Source organism: Ursus americanus, chromosome 1 (assembly GCF_024610735.1).
Source record: "Ursus americanus isolate L20-20 chromosome 1, mUrsAme1.1.p, whole genome shotgun sequence".
Classification (NCBI taxonomy): Eukaryota; Metazoa; Chordata; class Mammalia; order Carnivora; family Ursidae; genus Ursus; species Ursus americanus.
This window is the reverse complement of record NC_142127.1, coordinates 49,722,844-49,748,212: the sequence shown is the minus strand read 5'-3', so window position 1 is coordinate 49,748,212 and position 25,369 is coordinate 49,722,844. Positions and strand designations below refer to the sequence as shown.

The following is a 25,369-nucleotide window of genomic DNA, read 5'->3' as shown; positions in this document are numbered from 1 at the left end:
AGTCTCTTGGTGTATCACCAAGTCCAAGCTCTATAAAGTAAACAGAAGCTAAACAATTTTTAGCTTAGTTAAAAAGAAGTATCATCATTTTTATTATGTTTCTATAATTTTTCACTTAGCTAGTAAAGGTGCCACTTAAACAATCTGTAACTTTTGATATAAACCAACTTAAGAAGTTACTTCTTTATCTCCCAAATTTCTAATTTCACAGTAGCACGAAAGTCAGATGAAAAAATAATTCAACTCTATAAACGTGGAACTCCCTTTTAAAAACAAAATGTTTTCCCTCCAGTTTTTTATTAATCTATAGGATCAATTCAGAATCTGTTTTGGAGAAACTCATTTACTCTGGACAAGCAAAACCACTATATTACATGAAAAGCTAATAATCTGCCTATTAGCCTATTTATATTCTTTTGTTTTTTTCACAAGCCTACTTATATTCTTGTTAGTCCCACATCCAGTACTTTTTTTTTTTTGGTGTCTTTAAACAAAGTGGTAAAATAAAATTCCAAAACAGCATTTTTTAAACAAATTAAAATTTTAGTGTGTGTTAAGCACTGGCAATTTTAAAAACAAAAATGTACTCAAATTGTTATGAATAAAATGTAATACCTAATTTGGATATAAATATCTGGTATAATATTTTTCATTAAAAAAAAAGTAGGCTTACTTTTAGTTTAATCAGCAACTTTCTGAGTTAACAAATTTGAAAGGGTGTTACTCAGGGGAAAGAAAATGACAACATTAATGTTCCGTGGGCCACTTTGTTCTGTGGTAGCTCACACGTTTATATACTATCATCTGTAACTCCATCTAATGATGACTTTAAAAAGAGGATCGTCTCTCTCCTTCTCCTAAGTATCCTATTCATAATACTTCTTCTCTGGCTAATTCATAATGAAAGATGTTTTCAAAATAAACAGGCCTGCATTTCACCTTATAAACTACTGGTGTGAAGGAACGCATTTTAGGAATAAAAAATACCTGCCTTAAGAAATGTGTACTCTATTCAGAAATTATTTGCTTTGGTTTTTCTTTCTCAGTAAGGTTTAGAATATTCTTCCACTACATGAAAATTAGAGCAGGGCCTCTGAGCAATGCAATGGTTGGCCAAATCAACTGAACAACTAAGTGACATCACACTTACAAAGTACATATGCCTGACCACGATCTCCCAATATATATTCAATTCATTATCTTCAATTTGTTCAATTCATAAAGCACTTCTTACTTGGGTATACAATCCAATCCCACCAAAGGCTTATAACTTAAAATGTAACCATAAGTCATCTTTACACAATTCCAAAAAGACACCAAGAGAATGCTACTATTTAAAACAGGATAGTTATTTTTTACAAAACCAAAATTAATCAGTAAAGAGACCCTTTAGAAAGGCTCTTTCAGTAACAAATCAAATTTACATACCTGTAATATCAAGAACAGAAGGAGATGCAATGTAGTACCTATGAACTGTTTCAAGAAGTTGAGCACCATGGCCTTGACCTTGAAATGGAGTCAGTATCAGCATCTGACTACAGTAAAGAAATGATTGTAAAATTAAAATATCACAACATGATCCGTTTAAAAATTGCAAATCACTGTAGTATTAAGAACATTTTAAAGTTAGTCGACCTTCAAGAAACCAAAAAATTGTTGAGATACTCAAAATTGGTTTAATCTTCCACACTGTTTCAAAGGGAACAATGAAATAAATCAGTACATAGCCAATGAATAATAGTGATTTTTTTTAAACAAATCAACACTATTATAACAAGTATTGGAAACTTCAGCAGTTCCTTCTTCTGAAATAAAAGACAAGGCACGTGTTATACCGCCAATTACCTTACACGTGGCCGGGTTTTGTCTGGGTACACATAGTAATTATAGACTGTCATGTAGCCTACGGTCGCAAAGAGCGTAGCTCCATCCTTATTATACTTCTCAAATCTGCAGATAAAACAGAAAGCCAAGCAGGTCAATTACAGTCGCGCTCCCATGCAGTGTCCATTTTCTTTTCCATTCTCTGACTGAATTTTCAGTGTCAGCAAGCTACTCTGTGAGGGCCCAATGGGTACACCTGCTATGTTCTGAATGTACAATTCACTTAATTGGTGTGCAGCAACTTGGATAAATCAGACCTCTTTACATCACTTCAGTGCACTTGCCTATTATAAAGATGAATAGGTGGCAAGTAAAAGAAAACACAGGCAAAGCTCATTTTACTGTTTAAGCCTACATTCAGGGTCCTAACGGACAACAGCATTTAATTCAGCTCTATTCTCAAGGTCTCCGAAAGCATAATGAAGGAAAACTCAAGCCTCATAAACAATAGTTTTTCTTTCCTGGGAAAAATATCATTATACTGTCCCAATAATTGGGCCGCCACAATTAAAATGCTGGCTTTGTGGAGGTAATAAGGTCTACTGTTGCTTTAGAACTGTACTTACACTAGAAAGTAGTGCCATCTTTCATCATCCACGTCAATAAAGCTAGCAGTTTCAATAAACCACATCAAAAAGGTCTGAAGCCTTTCATGATATTCTCGAAAGCCTCTACATGTCATGTCAGCCTAGGGAAAAAGCCAGGAAAAGTCAGGTGAAACTCATCACAGAGGTAAGTGAAAGTCTGTAGAACACAAAACTATCCTGTGGGAAAATGTTTAGAAGTCTCAGATTAAGATGTGTACACAAACACACATACAAAATAGATCTTTGTTTTTAATGCTGATAGAAACTTGTTTCCTGAAGCTAGAAATGAGTCACTGAAAATAACACAACAAAACAGCATATAGGTTTCAGGCAAATGGAGCACTTTTACCCAAGAAATATTCAAATTTATCTTTACCTTGTATATCTGAAAGGTAAAGTTTTCCCCTCCTGTTGGACTGAGAACAGAATATGTATGGAGTAAGGTTCCAAATGGCTTGAAATCAACTTCTTTTTCCAGCAAAGAGAGAAAATCATTCGTGTTTGTACAAAATCCAGGTGGGATGATTTGTCTAATTTTGCCCTCAACGTCATCTGCCTAAAGAATAGAGGTTAAAAGACGTATGAAAAAATTAATAACAAATTTGACTTTTAGTTGAATATGCTTAATTTCTTTGAAATGGACAAAACTCACAAAAATCACAAAACTGCAGTTCACAATTAAAGAAGTAAAGACAGGGAGAACTGGGAAAGGATGAGTTTTGTGTGCACAAGAGACTATCACCCAAATCTGAGATGAGCATAAGTATAATACAGAAATAAAAAAGAAGAGACAGGTAGCCTGAAATCAAGTATAAGAATGAGGGCAACGCTACTGAAATTTCTAACATCATCTAAAAAATGCTGACTTTATCCCTTCAGGACAATTTGAACTGGCCCAAACAAAAGGCTGCTTATTATTTTATGTATGTCAAGGAGACCATATTATCCAAGACATGAAAAGATCACAAGCAGCAGTAAGGTGAGGTTGTAGTCTGACCAAACGAATAGCAAACTCACAATGAACAAACAGACAGGTCATAACTCCTTCATACATTAAACTCAGTATTAACATGACAATTTAAAAAATATACCCACCTAGGACATACATAATTTACATGAATGGATATATTATCCACTCATCCCTATAATGTGACACAATTTTTATAGACTTGGATTTGTGACAGTAAAAAGAGACAAGCCTGGACAACAAAATTAAACTCAGAGACTAAAATTACCCTTGTTAAACAACCTCAATGAATGTTAAAACTATCAGCTGAGCAGACTTCATAATCCCTTTCAAAACCCCAAAAGACCACTTGATTGAATACATTTACTACTTCTCTTTAACCATGAATATTTGATGAAGTCTTACAATAAAGTATTACTGCTTCTCACCAGGCAATAAAACTTAATGAATTGGTCTCAACTTAACAAAACCTTATCCCTCAATACAGTCCCTAAAAGCCTGACATTACATTCAACAAAATGAGCTTGCATTCTATTCAAACTTTTTCCTGAACAATGAGGCCAGGTTTTTACTTAATGGAGTTTGCCGTGAGTTCAGCTGTAATGTTTGTATTGTATCTATTTCCACAAGGACTGACACAAGAACACTTTGTGTTAACTTACTAAGCAGCTCTTTCATACCGTTTACATGCATGATGGGTATTAGTTCTAAACCAAGACCCTTGCTACTTAGCATTCAAAACAGGGAAATTAAGATGCTTAGGACAAAATACACTACAAAAGGCTAATACAACATGCTACTAATTCCTGTCCTTTCAACCATCTTTTAACTAAGTAGAAGCAATGCACCTGCAGATGAATAGCACTTTATTATCATTCAGTTACATTTTAGGATAGAGAACCAAGGACAGAGTTTATCACAAACAAGTTTTATTTTCAATGCTCTGGTACCACCAACATTTATACATAACTTGTTTATAGCTATAAAAAAAAAAGAAGAGCTATTATTTAAAATATAGCTCTTCAGTATTTTACCAAACAGCTTATTTCTAATACGTGTTCATTTACCCTCTAAACCAAATAAACTACATTTGACATTTTTTGTTTAAACTGCTATCTAATGTGAAGAGACTATCTTAAACATATTTTATAGAATATATACAATTTCAATTATTACAAGAGGAAACTGTAATAATAAGGAATAGTCTTAATGGGTCTGATGTGTGGCAACTGAAATCCAAAGTAACAATGGAGAAAGTAGTATAATTTTAATTTTTTTAAAGATTCTATTTATTTGACAGAGAGAGAGGCAGCAAGAGAGGAAACACAAGCAGGGAGAGTGGGAGAAGGAGAAGCAGGCTTCCTGCTGAGCAGGGAGCCCGATGTGGGGCTTGATCCCAGAACGCTGGGATCATGACCTGAGCCGAAGGCAAACGCTAATGACTGAGCCACCCAGGCGCCCCAAAGTAGTATAATTTTAGTTCAAGGTAAAAAAAAAAAAAGTCAAGAAACGCTACTTTTAAATAAAGAGGTTTATAATCAACCAGTTTAAAAGAAAATACTCAGAGCATTCACAGTATATTTAATTTTAACTTTTAAAAACTTTCCCTGATCATGGAACATTGCATCAAGAACTGGTGATGTACTGTATGGTGACTAATACAACAACAACAACAACAACTAAACAAACTTTCCCTGTATCCTGTCTTCTCAACAAGGCATTGCAAAGTATGATCAAATAACTTCACATATCTTGCATCGAATGTACTTCAAAGATTTCTTAGAAACTCTAAGTTTCAAGTAGCGGTTCTGGTGGAAGACAGAGCAACCCAAAGGTCTGAGCTCAACAAAGTTGAAAGAGAGTTAGCTTTCAGCCTTCAAAGGATACCTATATATCGTAATAAATATCTTCAAATAAATATTTTGCTCTGGGCATGTTTACACATTACTTTAAGAACTTTTACAGGAGAATAAAAGGCTAAGTTTAAAAACGAGGACTCTGTTATACATGATAGGTTAGAGAAAATTTGTATCAGATATATTACATAAAACATAGAACATAAAACCAAAGGGCTCTTCAAACCTACAATTCAGAATCTTGCTTCACTAGAGAAAAAAATGTATGCATTTCCCTATTAAATAGATTCTGTTTTAAGAAAAAAAAAAATCCTATTACCACTGGTTGTAGAGATCTGTACTCCTCTAATTTAGTTCAGTTAAATATTCATTTTTCATACTGGATTACTGGCCAGATAATAAAATCATCACTACAGAAAAACCCATCTTACCATTTTAAAAAGAACTTTTTTACTTTTAAAATTTTTATTCATTATTTATTTTAGTAGGCTCTAAGTCCAAGATGGGGCTTGAACTCACAAACCCTAGATCAAGAGTTGCATGCTCCAGGCGCCTGGGTAGCACAGTCGGTTGAGGATCTGACTCTTGGTTTTGGCTCAAAATGTGATCTCGGGGTCATGGGATCAAGCCCCACTTCGGGCTCCATGCTCAGCTTGGAGTCCGCCTGAGTTTCTCTCCCTCTCCCCCCGCCAGGCAAGCATGTGCATGTGCTCTCTAAAATAAATAAATCTTAAAAAAAAAAAAAAAGAGTCACATGCTGTAGTGACTGAGCCAGCCAGGCACCCCCACATCTCATCTTTTTTAAATTCAACATTGAATCAAAGATTAACTGAAGCCTTTTAGTTCCAATGCTTGTAGCTAAAAGTTCAGATTATATTTCTGAAGACCACTGAAAAATTCCCTACCTGATTCAAGGGTATTATTTTAAATTTCAATTAAACTTATGGAAAAATGTACTTATAGAAAAGATAGGAAGGGGCGCTTGAGTGGTTCAGTTGGTTAAGCGTCTGACTCTTGATCTCAGCTCGGGTCTTGATCTCAGAGTCATGAGTTCAAGCCCTGCATTGGGCTCCACACTGGACATGGAGCCTACTTTTAAAAAATTTTTTAAAAAACCTGTGTTAAAAAAAAAAAATTAGGGGCGCCTGGGTGGCACAGCGGTTAAGCGTCTGCCTTCGGCTCAGGGCGTGATCCCGGCGTTGTGGGATCGAGCCCCACATCAGGCTCCTCCACTATGAGCCTGCTTCTTCCTCTCCCACTCCCCCTGCTTGTGTTCCCTCTCTCGCTGGCTGTCTCTCTCTCTGTCAAATAAATAAATAAAATCTTAAAAAAAAAAAAAATTAAGCTGAATAGATCAAGAATCCAGAATACAACCTGATCTATTTAATTAATAAAGAAATGCCTTACGAATGTTTTCCAAACATTTAGCAATAGCTTTTTAAAAAAAGGAAGTATTAATGGTAACTATTCTATTTAGTTCTTAGGTGAGTCATGATGAAATGTTTTAGACTGTATACTCTTTCACTATGGTCATTTCAACTTCCAATGTTCTATACTTTGTTACACATGTGATGTTCCCATGAAACAATTTTTGCTTTTCCTCATCACTACATAAAGCAATGCACCTGAAAGTAACTGGTAGTCTGCTGATATAAATATGTTTACACTTTATTTGTATTTATCCATATTTGAAAACCAAATTACATCTTTAGTATCTTTTTCTAAACACTACCATTTGTGTAAATTTGTCTATGGTGAGTTATTTTTGAAATAGTGATTAAAAAAGCCATGTTAAGTAGGTAGGTAATTATCAAAAAACGCATAGTGAAATATTATTAGTCTACCAAAGATTATTTTTTCATTTCCTCAAGATTAAATTTTTGTAAGTACACAGGGTTTTCTATAAAAGGCTAAAGAATCCAGAAAATTTAAAAAATCTGCTCTCATCTACTCTCAAATTCAATCCGTATTAGTGGGAGACAAGGATAAAATAGATGATTGAAGTTCACAGATAATACAAACTGTACCCATGTATTTCAACTTCCTCTGCCAAACCTTTTCCCAGAAATGCTAGCAATTATCAAGACTGAACAATCTTAGTCATAAACTCTTACACTAAAAGGCAATTAAATTACCTTTAGAGAAAAAAGCAGGAGGCTCTGAAAAGTGTAAGATGAAAGAAACTGAAGACAACACAAATAAATGGGAAGACATACTATACTCAGGGTTTAGAAGAATTAATATTATTAAAATGTTTGTACTACTCAAAGCAATCTACAGATTCAATGCACCTTCCATCAAAATACAAATGGCATTTTTCACAGAACTAGAACAAAGAATCCTAAAATTCGTATGGAACCACAAAAGATCCTGAATAGCCAAAGCAATCCTGAGAAAGAACAACAAAGCTGGAGATACCACACTCCCTGATTTCACACTATAGTGCACTACAAAGCTATAGTAATCGAAACAGTATGGTACTGGCACAGAAACAAACACAGAGATCAATGCAACAGAATAGAATGCCTAGCAATAACCCAGATAGATAGATAGATAGATAGATAGATAGATAGATAGATAGATAGAGTCAATATAATTGATGACAAAGGAGGCAAGAATAAACAATGGGGAAGACAGTCTCTCCAATAAATAGCATTACGAAAACTGGACAGCCACATGCAAAAGAATGAAACTGGACCCCTCCTATACATCATATATGCAAAAATAAATTCAAAATGGATTAAAGAATTGAATGTGAGGCTTGAAACCATAAACTCCTAGAAGAAAACATAGGCAATAAGCTCTTTAACACTGGTCTTAGCAATATTTTTTCAGACTAGTCTCCTCAGGCAAGGGCAACAAAAGCTAAAATAAACAAATGGGATCGCGTCATACTAAAAAGCAGAGAAAAGTGGAGAACACTCATACACTGTTGTTGGGAATGTAATTGATGCAGCCACTGTGGAAAACAGTATGAAGGTTCTTCAAAAAATTAAAGACAGAACTACTATACAATCTAGCAATTCTACTTCGGGATATGCATTGGAAGAAAATGAAAACACCAATTTGAAGAGATACATGCACCCCTGTGTTCACTGCAGCATTATTTACAATAGGCAAGATTTGGAAACAACCTTAAGTGTCCATCATAGATAAATGGATAAAGATAGGATGTATATAAATACATATATACACATACACACACACATACAAACAACAGAATATCAGTCATAAAGAAAATGAAATCTTGCCATTTGCAACAACCCAATGGACCTACAGGGTATTATGCTACGTGAAATCTAAAAAACAAAACAAGTGAATAAACAAGGCAAAACAGAAACAGATTCACAGATACAGGTAACAAACTGTTGGTTACTGGACAGGGGGATGGGGGTGGCAGTTGAGGAGGGTGGGCAAATAGATGAAAGGAATTAAGATGTACAAAATTCCAGTTATAAAACAGTCATGGGGATGTCACATATAGTACAGGGAATGTAGGCAATAATATTGTAATAACTTTGTATGATGACAGATGGTAACTGGACTTGCCATGGGGATCATTTCATAATGTATAAAAATACTTAAAAAACAAAAAAAATGAAATCACTATAATGTATACCTGAAACTAACAGGATACTGTATGTCAATTACACTTCAATTAAAAAAAGAGAGAGAGGTCAGGAGGTACTGATAAAAGCAAAGGTCAGAGACAATCATTAGAGGAACAAACCAACAGTGTCTAAATAATCAAGTTTATTGTAGTAAAATTCAGAATAATTATGTTGCCTTTAAAGACGATGGCTAGTGGAGATGTTTTACAAGCATCTTAATTGTGACTAAAAACTTTTACATGCAACTGGAGAACTCAGCTTGGAAAAGAAAAATGCATGATGAAAGATTAACGTAATGGCACAATTCTAATAAGCAAATTAACTTCTAAGCTGATGAGCTGTGGTTTCTGACCACCTCACCTAAAAGAGTGTATTTTTCATACATAAAAATAGTACTACATAGTATAGCCTGTGAAAACTCAAATATGATATAAAATAGTCTCACACATAACACATCTAAAACAAAAATCTTGATTTTTTTTTCATATTTAGACCTACTTCTCTAATTCTTCCTATCTCAGTTAATAGTACTATTATTAAGGTTAAGCAATAGAGTCCTCCTTGTTTCTCTTTTTTGTATCATTATATTTAATTCAAAAATAAATCCTACTGGCTCTACCCTCAAAATATATCCTCAATCAGACAACTAAATGTAGTGTTGCCTATAACACTGCAATGTTCTGGTCTCCCTTCTTTTACTCTTTCCCCCTGCAGTGTGTTCTCTGCAGCAGTCCAAAAAAATCTTTTTTTTTTTTTTAAAGATTTTATTTATTTATTTGACAGAGATAGAGACAGCCAGCGAGAGAGGGAACACAAGCAGGGGAAGTAGGAGAGGAAGAAGCAGGCTCACAGCGGAGGAGCCTGATGTGGGGCTCGATCCCAGAACGCCGGGATCATGCCCTGAGCCGAAGGCAGACGCTTAACCGCTGTGCCACCCAGGCGCTCCAGTCCAGAAGATCTTTTAAAAATATAAGTCATACCATATGACATTTACCTACTTAAAACCTCTAAAGGCTATCAACTATTCTTACCTGACAAGATCTAATTTTGCCAACCCATTCAAGCATTTCCTACCCTTCTCGCCACTACCACAATCACTTAACAACAGTGATATTTCTGAGTGTTCTCATTTCAGGGTCCTTGTTACTAGGCTCTTCTCAGGTTATTACATCATTACAATGGCTCCTCTTCATTCAGTAACCAGCAAAATGTTTCTTCTTAACACTACTTACTATTTGTTTATTGACTGTTCCTCCTAGCTAGAATATAAGCTCCACGAGAGGAATGATTTTGTTTTCTTGCCACTCTTTCCCTGGCATCAAGAACACAGAGGCACTGCGGAATGAACATTCTCAAAGCAAACTGAGATAGAAGAGGCAAGCTCATTCCACCCACACCCACTATCCATTCTTTTTTCATAAGGGGAAAAAAAGTCTTTGCTTGAACATGTAATTAAAATAAATGATCTTCGATCATGAAGCAAATAATCCTACAAGAAGACATTATAAAAGATTGATTCCTTACTCCTAACACAGTACTTCTAAATGGAAAAACCTGGTTTTCAAGAACGGAGCAATTAGAAGTCAATGCAAATACATAGCTATTTTTGCTGCAAATAGTATTTGAAAGATTTACCAATAACTAAGTCAATAGTTCCTTTGGAAGAAATCAATTCAGCACTATCAGCTGGAACTTAAAAAAAAAAAAAAAGACACCAAAACCTTCAAACAACAGTGAATTTTGTACCACGCAAGGAAAACTACTGCATTTTTAATAAGAGTATCTAGCTAGGCTTAAGAATTTAGCAATCTAATAAGAAACATGATAAGGAAAAAAAACTCCACTTTTTTTTAATGCAGATTATCTAGCATTGTATGAACTTGGGTAAGTCCTTAACAATGAAACAAAATTAAAAACAAAAACAAGAAACTAATCAACCAGTCCCAAGTCATGAGAAGTTTTAGAAAAAAAAAGATGGGGTATGAGATTGGCAAAAGATTTAAGTCAGAAGTTTAAAGTCAGTGTAAAGCCTTGAAAAAGTTGGTTTAATTGTTAATGCGTTAGAAATTGCTACTTGTACAGAAGAAAGTTATGATATCCAGTATGCAGTAATACATAAAACCTTTGCCTAGTTATGTGAAGCACAGTATTATCAATATGATATATCTGATCAGATAAAACTTCCTGGATTTTCATCGTACATGACTCATACGCCACCAGTGGTCATCATCGATCAAAACTTCCTGGATTTTCAAATCAAATGACAAGAAATTTTACTCTAAGAATGCAATTTCCAATTTTATAAATGTGATTCGGCGACAAAAATGGCATTTCATTAAAAAAAAATCAACTCTGAAGTAATTCTTTTTTTTTTTTTTAAGATTTTATTTATTTATTCGACACAGAGAGAGAGCGCACACAGCAGGGTAGTGGCAGGCAGAGGGAAAGGGAGAAGCAGGCTCCCCGATGAGGAGGGAGCGGATGCGGAGCTTGATCCCAGGACCCTGGAATCATGACCTGAGCCGAAGGCAGATGCTTGACTGAGCCACCCAGGCGCCCCAGAAGTAATTCTTTTTTTTTTTTTTTTAAAGATTTTATTTATTTATTTGACAGAGAGAGAGACAGCCAGCGAGAGACGGAACACAAGCAGGGGGAGTGGGAGAGGAAGAAGCAGGCTCACAGCAGAGGAGCCTGATGTGGGGCTCGATCCCATAACACCGGGATCACGCCCTGAGCCGAAGGCAGAGGCTTAACCGCTGTGCCACCCAGGCGCCCCCCCAGAAGTAATTCTTGATGAAAAGTTTCAATGCCCTGAAGGGAGGTGGGTGGGGGGATGGGTAATAGGTGATGGGGATTAAGGAGTATACTTGCTGTGATGAGCACTGGGTGATGTATGTATGGCATTACTGAATCACTCACTATGTTATACAGTGTAAACTAATATTACACTGTATGTTAACTGGAATTGAAATAAAACCTTAAAAAAAAAGTTTCAATGCCTTTAAATAGGGATGTCCAGAAACAGAACAACTCCAAAACATATAATTTTCTTAAGGTCCCTCAGAGATTCATGTCCATCCCAAACATGCAAAATTAACTCACCCCACCCAACATGCAAAATTACACTCACCCCATCCCAACATCCCCAAAAGTTTCAACTACTCCATCATCAACTCAAGTCCAAAATGTCATTATCTAAGCTATTCAAACAGACTCTGGGTATGATACAACAGGAGACAAAATTCCTTTCCACCCGTAAAACTAGAAAACAAGTTACTACTTCTAAAATACAGAAGGGGACAGGCACAGGATAAGTTATGTAGTTTCCTATCCAAAGGGGAGAAAAATGGTAGAAAGAAAGGAGTCACTGGTACCAGGCAATTTCGAAATCCAGAAGAGTTCAAGACCTGGGAATACTGTGCCCTACAGCTCTACCTTCTGGGCCATCATCCTTTTTCTTGAAAGGAAGCATATATTTGTAGCTGAGTAGTGCTATCAGCCTGTTTCCTACCTATAGAATTTTTGGAAGTTCATTAGCCTTTCCTCAACCTATCAGTCCAAACTGGCAGTGTTTCTGCTGATATAACATTCTCAAAACGCTTCTAGGTCACCTGTGTCTGCCATGAGGGTTTACAACATTTACAAGGGACTTGATCTCTATTCAATCTCTATTCCTGGTTTTTGCTGAGATTACTGAGGAGATCCATGAGTCATGTGTGTCATCTCTTCAGAAAGAGCAAAAGGTTATCTAGCCATGCTCTGGGCTTTCTCTCCAAAGCACACTTTCCTGACAATGAATCTCCTAATTTCAGTGTCTTCTGCAACCTGGATAGACTGATCCCAGTCTATCTCCCAAATCATCGAGTCCTGGATCTTTTTTGCTTTACAGTTTTTCCCACAGTCTTTCCCTTTCCTCTCACATTTACTATAAGCCACAAAAAAAAAAAAAAAAAAAAACAGGCCACAACTTCAATACTTCATTTGGAAATCTCCTCAGCTAAATATCCAACTTCACTGCTTACATTTTCTCCTTTCTATATAATTGTAGGACACAATTCAGCTAGGCTTTCTGGCACTGTATATCAAATATCTCCTTTCCTTCATTTTCTAATCATATATTCATTTCCCTCTGACTCCTTCAACATGCCTATTTCTACCAACATACTGTTTATGATGGTACATTATTCTCTAAGATGATACAGGTTTTCTCTCCCATGCTCCCAACTTTATTCTGAGCCCTCACCAGAAGTGCCTTTAAAGTCTGTATTTCTACTAACCATCTATACAAAGGAGTCTATGCTTTTTCTATCATGTGCCTCAAAATTCTTCTAGTTTCTATGCATTACCCATTTCCAAAAACATTTCTACAGTTTTAGTTATTTGTTACAGCAGCACCCCACTTCCTGGTATGAAAATCTGTATTAGTTTCTATGGCTGCTGTAACAAACTACCACAAACTTGGAGGCTTAAAACAACAGAGACTTATTCTCTCACAACCTAGAGGCAAAGTCTAAAATCAACATCACTGAGCTAAAATCAAAGTATCAACAGGGATACACTCCCTCCAGAGGCTCCAGTGGTGTCTGTTCCTTGATTCTTCTAATTCTGGTGGCTACCAGCATTCCTTGGCTTGTGGTCACATCGATATGCCTCTGCTTCGTGAGGGGCCATAATTCAGCCTGCCCCAGATGCATACTCTTTAATGCCTCTCTCTGCCTTCACCCTCTTTTGGTTCATTTGTTTCAAAGAGTTTTATGTCATCAGCTTAACTGTCCATGTTCTTACGGAAATATATTAGCAAAATCTGTGGGATCAGAAATGCAGCAAGAGAAATTTAAACAGGCAAATTCTATGTGAAGTAGAAAACTTAGCTATTGCTAAATTGCTAAAGTCTTATTTAACTTCTGGGAAATGAGGTAATTTTCATGTTCATAATAAAAAAACAAAAGTTGGTAAACGAAATACAACTCTGATCATAAACAGTTTTTAGAGAAGGTTCACTCAGGAAACAGATCAGGCTAAGGATCATGATCAAAGGTTAACTGCAGTGACAGACAACCACCTCCATAACTAAAGACGACATGTGGTATTAAAGTTACTATATAACAGATCCTCTCCTCCCTCAAGCCTTTTAATTTTAAAACCTGTTTTATACTCAAATGGAAAGCAGAGTTAAAGATAAATTTATTATTGTTCTTACCTCTACACAGTCAAAATTCTCATCAACTTTAGATGCATATTCAACACGGAACATTGTTGACAGGCTACCAGCAATATAATATAACAGGATCTTCAGACCCTTGTAACCAAAAGCGGTTTCACTGAAAAGAAAAAAAATATCAGTAATCTGAGACCCCAGAAAGACTCTTTGCAAAGTCATTACAAAGTATTAGTCCTATGTATAAAGAAGTTTAACTTTATGATTTTAAACCCTACCTACTTTAAAAAGAAATAAATACTTGTAACTAAACTGTGCCTCAGCCTTCCTCATTTATAAAATAAGAGAGGGGCGCCTGGCTGGCTCAGCTGGTAGAGCATGTGAATCTTGATCTCAAGGTTGTGAGTTCAAGTCCCACTTTGGGTGGAGAGATTACACAGAAATAAAATCTTTAAAAAATAAAAAAATAAAACAACAGAATAATAGCACTTACCTCAGGGACATTGTTTGAGTTGAATGAGCAAGTTAATACCTATGAACTGCTTATAATGTTGACCAGCGTATTATACAAGTAAATATAATATATCATTGTGGCTACTAGTACCAGAAGGCATTTCAAATCAGACACAAGTGGCATTAAACTGGTATCTTGCTAGGCAAGCAGCTAAGATATAGCTTTGGCCCAGTCTTTCCTCCAGTTTACCACTTGCTTCCATCATCAACATCCAGAGTTGCTGAAAGTGGTAAAACCATCTGTCTAATTACATCACCCTATGAACTGAGAAAGCAGATCTGGAGCTGCTGTTATTTTTCCAGCCCTGCTCCCTGCAATCCACCTATGCCTGGATATTCTCTTCTCTGGCTTAAAAAGAGTCTTCCAAAATGTGAATCTAAAATACCCAGAACAGGTAAAGCTATAGAGACAGAAAGCGGATTAATGACTGCCAGAACTGAGGAGAGTAAGGGAGGAAAAAGAGAATGACTCCTAACTGGTTAGGAATTTTGATGGGAATGACAATATTCTAAAATTGATTGTGATGAATGCACAAAACAATATACTAAAAATCACTGAATTGTATACTTTAAATAGATGAATTATATGGTAAATTACATCTCAATAAAGCATTTCTTTTAAAGTGAATTCTGAAGAAGAGTGCCTGAAAGCAGTGTCATTTCCAGATTTCTGTCTAAACTACCAAAATAAAACACAAGCAGTGTCCGTTTCAGGACTCTGAAAGTTATGTGCATAAAAAGGAGTGGCAATGATAAGTAGGGTCAAGACCAATGTCATACCTGACTCATAAGATACAGGGTTATGATTATATGACTGTCATCTGTCTACTTTAGAAGAGGAGTATGCAAGCTTTTTTAATGACATTCAAAACAGAATGAATGTACGAAATACCATTGAGAAGCATTATCTGTAAGACTAGTTTCTATGCACCTAAGGAAGAGATTTTAAATAGCAGGAAGAGGAAAGGAATAAAACAAATAGCTCCTTAACGATAGAAATCCCAAAAGAAAATGTTCTTATCTTTATAATAAAATAAAACCTGGTTGAAATAGAAAAGGTTCAAATTTTGGCATGAATCAATATATAATAAAATACAATTATTAAAATTTAGAAGCACATAAAATGCCCAATCTGATACATTAATAATGAAAAATTCTGAGAAAATTTGTTCCACGGAGAGACATTTGTCAATTTCAAAACACATTAAATAAATATGTGAACAATGCTGAAATAACACGTAGGTAAAATAGCCACAAAGGGCAATATTTTAAATGTCAACTATGTCAAAACACCCTTTCCTACTACAACAAAGCAGGCTTCCTTGGGAAAATGTCCAACTCCAGAACTAATAGAAAAAGTATAAGATGAATCCTGAACATCTTATTGTATCCGAAAGTATCCTCCAAATGATGATGATATAGCAAAAGGATTCAAAAACTGGTTTAAAATGGGATAATTTGAGCATCATAATTAATAACACTAATGGATTATGAGCCCTTGGATTACAAAAGAGTCTTTGAATCTATTCTGATATAAACAAAGAAATACATAAGGGGAAAAAAAGAAGTTCTTCCCTATAGAATGCCAACTAATAAATGCAGATGATATGACAGAGTTAGAAAATCACCATTGTACAATCTGTAAAAGATTCAAGAAAGAATCATCAATGGATTTAAAAGTACTGGGTGAAAGTCTGATGGGAAACAGGATCTTTTCAGTCTTAGAGTATCTTCCCCACAGATTACATAATAAAGGAAAAAACCTTATAGTGGAGAAAGATGACAGACACCTCTAAACTAAGTGACTCAACAAACAATGGAACAAACTGACATCATGGACTTTCTGACTGTGACAGCCTGAGATGGACACATACAACCTCTCTTATGGTACTACAAAAAATGTACATTATCTGAATTTAATCATGAAAAAACAAACTAATGCAAAATGAAGGTTTATAAAACTAGCCTATATCCCACAAAAATGTCCATGTCAGGAAAAACAAAGAAAGGCTGAATAACTGTTTCAGATTAAAGGAGACCAAAGAGATAACTAAATTCAATATGTGGGGCGTCTGGGTGGCTCAGTTGGTTAAGCGTCTGCCTTTGACTCAGGTCATGATCCCACGGTCCTGGGATCGAGCCCCACATCAGGCTCTCTGCTCAGTGGGAGGCTGCTTCTCCCTCTCCCTGCTGCTCCCCCTGCTTGTACTCTCTCTCTGTCAAATAAATAAATAAAATCTTTAAAAATAATAAAAATGAAAAAAATAAATGTAATATGTGACTCTACATTGGATCCAGAATGAGGAAAATTGTTTTAAAAGTATTGGAAACCAACTGGCAAAATTTGAAATGTGGACTATATCTTAGAAAAGAGTACCACAGCAGTGTTAAATTTCCTGAATTTTGATAATTATATGGTTACTGTCCTTGTTTTTAGGAAAAACATACTGAAGAATTTGGGAGTAAGGGATCAAGATATATCTGCAAACAACTCTCAAATGGTTCAACAACATACCAATATATATCTATAGGAGAGAATAATTAAAACAAATAGAACTAAATGTTAACAACTGATGAATCTAAATAAAGGATATACAGAGTACTATTCTATTTTTTCTTTGAATCAGTTAATTAACATATAGTGTAGTATTAGTTTCAGAGGTACAGTTTAGTGATTCATCAGCTGCATATAACACGTAGTGCTTACATCAAGTGCCCATCACAGAGTACCATTCTTATAACTTTCTGCAAATAAGGTTTTTTTCAAAATCAGAAGTTTAAAAAAAATGGTAACTGACTATTCTAATAATGTAATGAAGCTATAGGAAATCAAGGAATTGTGCTGAATATCCCAGGACATATCTTTAATGTTGCTTTTAAAAATAAATTTCTCAGGGTGCCTGGATGGCTTAGTCAGTTAAGCATCTGCCTTAGCCTCAGGTCATGATCCTGGGGTCCTGGGATTGAGCCCCACATCAGGCTCCCTGCTCCGCGGGGGCCTGCTTCTCCCTCTCCCTCTGCCTGCAGCTTCCCCTGCTCCTGCTCTCTCTCTCTAATAAATAAAAGCTTTTAAAAAGAAAAAAGAAATTTCTCTAAACTGCTTATTTACTTGTCATAGAAGAACAACTTGAGCTCTCTAGCTTCAGGAGAACATATTCTCTACTAAGAGCAGTATAGAAAAGGAGCAGGAAGAAAAGAGTAGTAGTTATGAATATGGGCTTTATAGACAGATTGCCTGAATCTGAACTTTGGTCATCCTCATGTCCTTAAGCAGCTGTTCAACTCTACCAACTTACAATGTAATGAATCATAATACCGCCGCTAAGACGGTTGTGAGAGTTAAATGAGATAATGCATCCACAGCACTACGTGATAGGTATTATATAATAAACTGGTGTCTCAATGTCAAAAATGCCATTCTAACGTATTTTTAAAATAAATTACATAAAAAACAGCAAAGAAAATAAAGTCTGGTTTCTAGACCTTAAAAAAAAAATTTTCTTTTGGCCACACTAATTTAGCAAAGTTACTTACTCATCCCCAAAGAGTTGATGGGTATATTCAGGAAAGAAAGTTCTAATGTCATTCTCAAGATCTTCAGGAAAACGAACTGTTTAAAAGAATAAAAAATATAGATATTAAAGATACTAAATTAAAGATATTAAAGGTGACAGGTAGTTCCATTTCAAGAACTTCAATATAACTAGGATACTTTTTTTCTTACTTAAAATGTCACTTTTCCATTATATGATTTACACTGGATTCTCATGAGACAAATGAACAACGAAAATTAGAATATCACTTTGAATGCTTCAGCGTCAAAACCCTACTGATTCTAAGAATTAGAAAACTAGGTATGACAAAGGAATCTGATTTAGTTTTTATTTTCCTATATGTTTACATACAATGCAAAGAGTAAAAGAAAACAAAACCAAAAAAGACACTTTGAGGGGCGCCTGAGTGGCTCAGTTGGTAAAGAATCTGCCTTCGGCTTGGGTCATGATCCCGGAGTCCTATGATTGAGCCCCGCATTGGGCTCTCTGCTCAGCGGACAGCCTGCTTCTCCCTCTGCCCCTCACCCTGCTCATGCGCGTGCGTGCGCGCTCTTTCTCTCTCTCTCTCTCTCTCTCTCTCTCTCTCTCTCGTGTGCTCTAATAAATAAAATCTTAAAAAAAGAAAGACACTTTGAGATAAGAAAAGCTATAGCATCAAAAAAACTAAAAAAGAATGCTATAAGAAACATTCCGAAAACAAGAGTAATGAGTTTTGAGGAGGCCTTTATCATCACATCATTCTTTATCAGTGCAAGATGATATTCATGTTGTTCCTAGATTTGGGTTTTTTGTTTGTTTTTTGGGTTTTTTTTTAGCTATTAAAAGTAATGCTGCATGACATCCTTATATACGCTTTGCTGTACTCTTACAAGTATATACAGGATAAATTCCTGGCAGTAGAAATGCTGAGTAGAAGTACTGAATTATTTTATAAGTACTGCTTAAGTGCCTTCTAAAAATACTTTAGCAGTTTATATACCCACTAGCAGCTATGTAAACTCCTTTGCTTCCCATATTCTTGAGAATATTCTGTACCCTCAACTTTAATTTCTACCAATTTAAGATGGAAATGGGTACCCTGTTATTTTACTTGCATTTATTGTGAGTTCTGATATTATTGGACATTTTCCCAATATAATTTATCTTATGTAGAAAAAACCTTACCCTCCCCCCACCAAAATCTTTAAACTGAAGAATGAAAAGATAAGTTGTAGATGAAAAATTTCCAACGCTGTCCTCCCAGAACAGGTCATTCACAGGATGCCAAAGTATCATCCAGCAGATTAATAATTTACAGAAGAAAAGATACCTTTTCACTGTAGAGATCTGGCAGTTACCACCTTTTCAAGTAATCTAATTTAAAATCACTCATTATAGGATAGACCAACATTGTATGTCTCCTGATTCAATGTCATATAACATATACAGCATCATCTATGAAACACTTTCTTACCAAAAATGCGTATCGTAGCTCTAATCCAGCTTTAAAAGCTTCCAACTTACAAGAAATATAGGAGACAGGATTGTAAGTTAAATACTACCAAAAGACAACAGACAAATCCAGAATGTAGATTTGTCTATTAACATTACTCACTAATTTCATTCTTCCAAATAAATCAATATTATGAGGGGGGACATTCCATGTTGGGGGGAAGGACTGTTCTGGATTAAAAGAGATTAAAGAAACATTACAGCCAAACACGATGCATGATCCTTGACTGAATTCTGGGTTAAATTAATTTTTTTAAAAAAGCTACTGAAGACTTTCAAGGATGACCAGGGAAACCAGAAAAGTATATCAAAGAATCACCATTAATTTTCATAGGTACTTATCGATAATGGAATTATGGTTATATATGTGAATATTCATATATTAGGGCTGTCATGATGTTCAGAAATCTCCCTTTGGGGTGTCTGGGTGGCACTGTCAATTAAACATCCAACGCTTGGTTTCAGTTTGGGTTGTGATCTTGGGATCATGAGATCAAGCCCTGAGTCAGGCTCCAAGTTGGGCGCAGAGTCTGCTTGGGACTTCCTCTGCCTCTCCCCCTCCTCCCCACATGAGCATGCGCACTCACTCCCTCTCTCTCTTTCTAATAAATAAATCTTTTAAAAAAATCAAGTAATTCAGCAAAAATATTTATTAAAGCAAATATGACAAAATATTAATTGTTGAATTTAGGTATTGGATATAGGGGCGCCTGGGTGGCTCAGTCGTTGGGCGTCTGCCTTCGGCTCAGGGCGTGGTCCCGGCGTTTTGGGATCGAGCCCCACATCAGGCTTCTCCACTGGAAGCCTGCTGCTTCTTCTCCCACTCCCCCTGCTTGTGTTCCCTCTCTTGCTGGCTGTCTCTATCTCTGTCAAATGAATAAATAAAATCTTAAAAAAAAAAAAAGAATTTAGGTATTGGATATATAGCTAAGTATTGTTCTATTCTCTCAACTCTTCTCTGTGTACAAAATTTTCATAATGAAAACTAAAATTGAAAAAAGCCCTGGGCAAATACAGCAAAATGTTAAGATGTGAAAAAGCTAAGTGATGGGATCTTGCTATTCATTAGCTTGCTCTAGATTTTTTGCATGTCTGTAATATTACACAATAAAAAAATAAAACAACCCAATATGTCTAGATTCATTCCCCACTCCTGTATCTCTAATATTTAAAAATGTTTGGAAGTCTCTAGAAATTATTAAAAATTAATTTCAAACTACTGCTTCTAATATAATATATAGCACTTTGGTAGTGATGAGAGACACAGAGAAAAAGAAATGTAACAAGTGTCAAAAACATAGTTATGATAACTATTTCTATAATTTGGTTTGGCTTTCCTCCAATATACCTGTCATCTAAACTATTAAGGTTTTACTGTTTCAGCATGAAATTTAGTCCACAGGTAATATGACTAAAAGAAAGAGAAAGCAAAGTGATGAGTCCTTTTAGTTGAAGTAAAAATCAAATAGCTTAAGGCATATATATAGTTAAATATTTATTGTTTGGATCTGATGAGATTTGGGTGAAAGAATCTAAAAGAAACTCTTTAAAACCAATGCTATGTACTTTTCAAAGGATTCTTTCAGCATTGAATAAATGAAGTTTTTATATTAGTCACTGTATTACATGTAAACTGTTCACTATACTACGTTTAGGCACAGTGAGCAGATTACTAAAAAGCTGCCCCCAAATTCCTGGGATTACACACTGAGAAGATACCCAGGGTTATACTTTATAGAGATTAGCCTGAAAGTTATCTCCTCAAAAAGGGTATTTAAGTAAAAAGTCCTAGGCCTAGACAAAAGGAACCAACAACTAGTGCTAGGAGGTTAGTCTTTCTAACAGATAAGAAACAAAGATGACTTTCCTACTCTTATTTAAAACAAAAAAAAACCCCTCAGGGGCGCCTGGCTGGCTCCCTGTGGGGAGAACACACGACTCTTCATCTTGGGGTCATGAGTTCAAGCCCCACATTAGGTGTAGAGCTTACTTAAAAAGACAAAACCAAAAAACCTCAATACTTACACAAGTGTAGTAATTACCATAAAAGAAATGAAACCAGATCTCTTATTTGTCTATTCTGGACATTTCACATAAATGGAATCATACAACATGTGCCTTTTATGTCTGGCTTTTTTTCTTTCTTAAGTAGGCTCCACACCCAGCATGGAGCCCAACACGGGGCTTGAACTCACGACCCTGAGATCAAGACCTGAGCCATAATCAAGAGTCAGACACTTAACCAACTGAGCCACCCAGGTGCCCCATGTCTGGCTTCTTTCACTTAATACGTGCTAGAGGTTCATCCATGTTACAGCATGTACCATTAGTTCATTCCTTTTTGTGGTTGAATATTTTTCTACTCTATGGATATACCATATTTTGCTCACCCAGTCCTTGGTTAATGGACATCTGGGATGCTTCCATTTTGGGGTTATTATGAATAATGCTGCTATGAACGTTCCTGATCAAGTTTTTTTGTGAACAATGCTAAATGCCAACACAGGACATATTCATAAGAAGCAGTCACACACAATGTTATTAACCGTATTATTAGTTGTCACTTGAACATTTACTGTGTACCAGGCAATTTGCTAAGGATTTTATAAACACTGTAGTTAATTCCCACAAGAACTACAGAAGGTAGGTATTACTATTACCCACATTTTCTAGATGAAAAATGCAAAAAAGACTAATTTGCCCAAGGACAATAAAAATGCAAAAAAGATTAACTGCTCAAGGACACAAATAAGTACTGGGCTTAAGGCTGAATCAAACTGACATATATATATGTACATGAGAACATGTACAAAGTGCGAACTCTCCTGGATATCACAAACATTAAATATTTTTAAGTATTTACAATGCAGTTATGTCAGTTAAAGCAAGACAGCAAGCAAGCAACCCCAAAATCAACCAATAGAATAATTAAATAAATTACATAAATGAAATAGTTTTAATATAAATATCACACATAACACATAACGCTACTGAGAAATAGTTGGTGACAGAAAAATGTTCATGATGCATTTAGATGAACAGAACATGACAATGTAACCTCAATTTTATAAAAGAGAAATAACATAAATGAATATATAATTTAAAAAACTAGAAGGAATTATCCCAAGTTATAATACAGAAGTACTATAGTTATTCTTTTTTTTTTTTTTTTAAAGATTTTATTTATTTATTCGACAGAGATAGAGACAACCAGTGAGAGAGGGAACACAAGCAGGAGGAGTGGGAGAGGAAGAAGCAGGCTCATAGCAGAGGAGCCTGATGTGGGGCTCGATCCCATAACGCTGGGATCACGCCCTGAGCCGAAGGCAGACGCTTAACCGCTGTGCCACCCAGGCGCCCCTATAGTTATTCTGAGTGATAAAATTATGGGTAATTTTTATTTCTTGTATTCTTATACACTTCCCAAAATTTCTGCAAAATATTTATTATTCCAACGGAGGAATATACAATATAAAAAACTACAGTAATTTAAAATAAGCACTAAAATTTTTCTTTTCAGGAAAATCCGTCACTCACATTTTTGGAGAAAAATGGAATCAGGGCCCAGAATACTAAATGTCACCTTATCGCCAACACAGATCATTAAGACTTACAATGAGTCTTCTATTTGAATATAAATCCTATTGTTTCCACTCCTATATATAGTTCCTATATATCCTAGTTCTCAGGATCACTTCAGTAATTTCAGGAGGGACAAAACGTAAAAGAAGATACATTCTACACTGTTGTTAACTAACTTGAATTTAAATAAAGACTTGAAAAAAAAGAAGATACTTTCTACATGTCTTTTAGCCCAAAACATAAGAAATCATCAAGGCACATTAATTTAATCAGTTTTAAGGTTTAATAATGCTTAAGCATTTAACATATGTAGGATCCATTTACAAGTGCTCATAATGCAGATATAAATGGGTTCCAATTCTCAAGCAGCTTCAGAGATGCTGCCACACATTCCTCGTAATACCTAATTGTACTCTGGACTATATATGACTTTATTCAAACTCCTATGTTCCTTTTACTTCTTTTAAAGATTTATCTATTTGAGAGAGAGAGGGAGAGCATGAGTGGGAGGAGCAGAGGGAGAGGAAAAGAGAATCTCAAGCAGATTCTGTGCTGAGCACAGAGCTCCATGCCTGGCTCGATCCCACGACCATGAGATCACAACCTGAGCCAAAACCAAGAGCTGGACACTCACCAACTGCGCCGCCCAGGTGCCCCTTACTCCTGAGTCCTTTAAACAACTGAAATCTTAGTGTTTTGGCCAATACAAACTTTTCTGACCATGTTAAACTGCAAAGTAAGTTTAATTACATTATTTGAAAATGCAGGGGTGAAGGCAGGGCCCAGTATGCTCCTGGCAACATTCCCATCAGCTTCACCAGCCTGCAACATTAGAGGTCTCAATATACCTTAGAAACCATCATAATTAATCCCATCATATTCTTTATTCCAGCAAACTTTAGTTAAATTCCTAGGTTATCCCTTTTTACCTGGATTCTCATCCCCATACAGTAGCATAAAACTTACCTAATGCCAATTCTCACTTCACTCCAACTCCCTATGACTAGTATGAAATTCACAAGTCAATTACCACCAAAATTCTCCATATCCTCAACCTCTTTCTTCTCCTATACTTTCTTACCCTAACAGTTCATGGACAAACCTGGCACTCCCTCAAGACATTGCTTCTCTTACAGCCCTCTCAAGTAGTGGCTGCTTTCTCTTTATACTGCTGGGACAAACTTCTAACTCCTCATGCTGGTTTCAGACCAGTGTCCTTCTCGTCACACCTTAGAACAATCAGCTTTGATGCTAATGCCCAATCTTTCCCCCATTCTTTGAAAAATTTAGTTTCTGGCTTACTGTCACTCTTTCCAACATTACAACTGACTTAAATCTTGGTGACTTTAAAACTCATGAAAATTAATCTCCGATCCAGCCTCTAAGTTTCTTGATTCCTTCTCCAAGAATCTTTTTACTGTAACATTACCATGACATGCCCTAGCTCTTACTTATCATTATCAATAACTACACCCTTTTAATTTCCATGTCAAAAATTGTACAATCTTACCACTACCTCTTCCTAGCTTACTGCCTGTGATACCCTAATTCTAACAATTCTTCAATCCCCACCGGGACTTACAATGTATTGATTAGGACACAATTTTTGCTGTCCCTCACTGCCTCTGTATCCTTACTTTCCTCCCTCCCTTTCCAGTGTAGAATTCCATGGCCAATCAATATTATCACTCCCTCATAAACATCCTCAACTCCTCTGCTCCAATCTTTGTCATGCCAGCCTAAAACCCCACTCTAGTTAAATCTGACTATATGCCCACTTTTTGCTATACCCCTGCATCTGCATGTGGCTGACCTCGATTTTACATTCATGAGTACTAAACTTGAAGTGGACCCTTAGTGCTACCTGACGATCATACCATAGTTACAAGTCCATTCACTCCTCTTGCTTGACAAGAGGACTGTCTCCTCAAACCTCCAACATCTTCTAGAATCACATTCTCACCTGATAACCTTGTTTCACTTACGAAGCAAGCATTCACAAGAGAACCTGCACAGACTGCCACCTCTACAGCTTCCAATTTACTGAAGCCACTCCCATATATCTTCCCTTCATTAAACTGGCAAAGAAATCCTCCACACTCCCATCTAAGGCTAATCCCTCCAATGATACTCTCAAGAATATTCTCTCATATTTTTAAGAATATC

The 25,369-nt window shown here is 35.9% G+C and overlaps 1 protein-coding gene and 1 non-coding gene across 4 annotated transcripts in view; both read right to left on the bottom strand.

The window, feature by feature from the left end:
* Window positions 1–25,369, bottom strand: part of HAT1 (histone acetyltransferase 1) — a 61,596-nt gene that overhangs the window by 23,164 nt on the left and 13,063 nt on the right. For all 3 annotated transcript variants that reach the window (XM_045779828.2, XM_045779837.2, XM_045779840.2), the window contains exons 3-8: window positions 18,111–18,186; window positions 14,106–14,226; window positions 2,848–3,027; window positions 2,451–2,572; window positions 1,846–1,950; window positions 1,429–1,535 (exon numbers count right to left, since the gene is read on the bottom strand). In XM_045779828.2, the coding sequence (XP_045635784.1) occupies window positions 1,429–1,535; window positions 1,846–1,950; window positions 2,451–2,572; window positions 2,848–3,027; window positions 14,106–14,226; window positions 18,111–18,186 (711 nt within the window). The remainder of the gene's footprint in view (window positions 1–1,428; window positions 1,536–1,845; window positions 1,951–2,450; window positions 2,573–2,847; window positions 3,028–14,105; window positions 14,227–18,110; window positions 18,187–25,369) is intronic.
* LOC123783466 (small nucleolar RNA SNORD113/SNORD114 family) lies at window positions 11,071–11,142 on the bottom strand. Its single transcript, XR_006777213.1, has one exon. It is a non-coding gene; the product is annotated as a small nucleolar RNA SNORD113/SNORD114 family (small nucleolar RNA).